The 2,047-nt window shown below is 38.4% G+C and overlaps 1 protein-coding gene across 1 annotated transcript in view; it reads left to right on the forward strand.

The window, feature by feature from the left end:
- The window catches only part of LOC106459058 (glutamate receptor ionotropic, kainate 2-like), a 185,850-nt gene that overhangs the window by 127,726 nt on the left and 56,077 nt on the right, over positions 1–2,047 (forward strand). The window contains exon 4 of the mRNA XM_022385436.1: positions 45–229. Within this exon, the coding sequence (XP_022241144.1) occupies positions 45–229 (185 nt within the window). The remainder of the gene's footprint in view (positions 1–44; positions 230–2,047) is intronic.

Consider the following 2,047-nt stretch of genomic DNA (forward strand, 5'->3'; position numbering starts at 1 on the left):
ACTGTCGAAATAATTTATTTTTACACGACTTCCTCTACTTGTAGCACTGATACGACTTCAAGAGTTACTTCAAGATCCTTTGGTGCAAGAAAAAAAGCGCAAAGTGCTGGTGAAGCAGCTTGTTCCAGGCCAGGAATACCGAAAGCTATTGAAGGAAATAGGAAGAGCAGGAGTGCAAAATGTTATTGTAGATGTGCCGACAGAAAACATAATCCGTTTCCTCAGACACGTGAGTTTTACCGTTTGTTTATAGTTAACACTAAGTTGATTAGGAAATATTAGGCCAGTAACAGATTAGTGAGTACTATATATAGTATGTGATGATGTTCAGCAATATCACTCAAGTAAACCAAGAGGTGACTCAAACAAACTTAGTCACCAATTCAAGTAAATCAAATTCAGATCTTACGCTACTTAATCACCGATTCAAGTAATTCTTGTGAATATGCAGAGAGGTAAGTATGTTATATTAAAATGATTTTGAATATACAAATCAGCAAGTCACATAACAACCACAGTCGATATAAAGTCTCAGTGGAACGACATGTATCAGAACTACATTTTGATATTGTTTGATATTGCGTAGGTAGTGCGATGCCACAAAAAACTGATCGCTTTCGGATGTAAAACGTTTATACACTCAGATCACAAATGTGTGTTCCGATTGGGGGTTTAGAGCTTTCAAGATGGAGATATTCATTTTACTCGCATCACCAAGACCATCTAGAAAGATACCTGCAACAAGTCGTATCCGAGCTGTGATAAGCCAAGTATCTTGTAACAGGTGAGAAAATCCACGAACCATAAAGTCAGTGACAAATGCCGTTCACGTGACCCAGGCAACAGTGTGTAGCATAATAAAGAAATATACCATCTGAAAAAGCGACACAGGATGTACAGAGTTTGCTTTCACGACGTATCTGGGAAAGGAAGACAAACTATAAAGAAAATTTCTATGAACAGCCTAGCCGTGGAAAAAGTATATGTTGCCATTGATAACTGCAACAAGTCCCATACTATTTTCCACCAGTCAATGGATGAAAGAAATTTGCAAATGTCTTACGCGACATGTCGCGAAAGCTTTTCGAAAGGATTAATGGTCATCGTTGGATAATGGGCCACGTGCAACTGAGGAAAAAGTGGTTACAATGGTCAATATTAACTCTGCGTACTATCATACCAGTGATCTGAGCCCTATGTACCTCACAAAAATACTGGTTTGTACGGAAACGGTGCCAAAATGGTATGGCTTTACTATTATAAGGCTTCCTTTCAACCGTCACATACCTGAAGCAGCAGGAGAAAGAAATGGATATTCATGCTATTTCATACGAAAACATATCTATCAAGTTGCCAGACGCAGCGCTTATGTATTTATGTGCGATTGGACTGTAGAAATGGACGCTGGAAAAACCTAGTGTACATCAGATGGATTATAGAAGGCAAGCAGAGAAGAGTGACGTGCTTTCGACATAACAGCCACAGGATGGGGCCTTTTTCAATGGAAATTACGCTTCAGAACTATCGTATACGCAAATTTAGTCCATATTTAAAAGTATTCAGAAGGTACTTTGGGAAAAGATAGCCATTTGAGATGAAATAATTAAGTCTTTTCGGCAGCTTTAACAAGCTAGGTCAGGCAAACGTAGTAGTTCAAGTAAGTTGTGTGATGAATATATACACATACGTATATAATTTAAGTACAAAAAGGTACCTCTTGATTCATATAGCCCATCCCATCCACTAAACTAGACTTTAAAATAAAACCCTCAAGGCCAGCTTTATCAATCAAATATTTATCAAGTTTTCCATTAAACTCAGACAAATTAACTGCACTTACAATATTTGAATGCAACCCATTATAAAGGCCAATCATCATGTTAGAAAAATAAAGCTGTGTTAGCTAATGATGATACCTACCCTGCTAAAACGTATACTTGTGTCCCCTAGTCTTGCCATTTTCATCATTAAGTACAGCCCCCAGTGGCACAGCGGTATGTTTGCGGACTTACAACGCTAGAATCCGGGTTTCGATACCCGTGGTGGG

Source organism: Limulus polyphemus, unplaced genomic scaffold, assembly GCF_000517525.1.
Source record: "Limulus polyphemus unplaced genomic scaffold, Limulus_polyphemus-2.1.2 Scaffold553, whole genome shotgun sequence".
Lineage (NCBI taxonomy): Eukaryota > Metazoa > Arthropoda > Merostomata > Xiphosura > Limulidae > Limulus > Limulus polyphemus.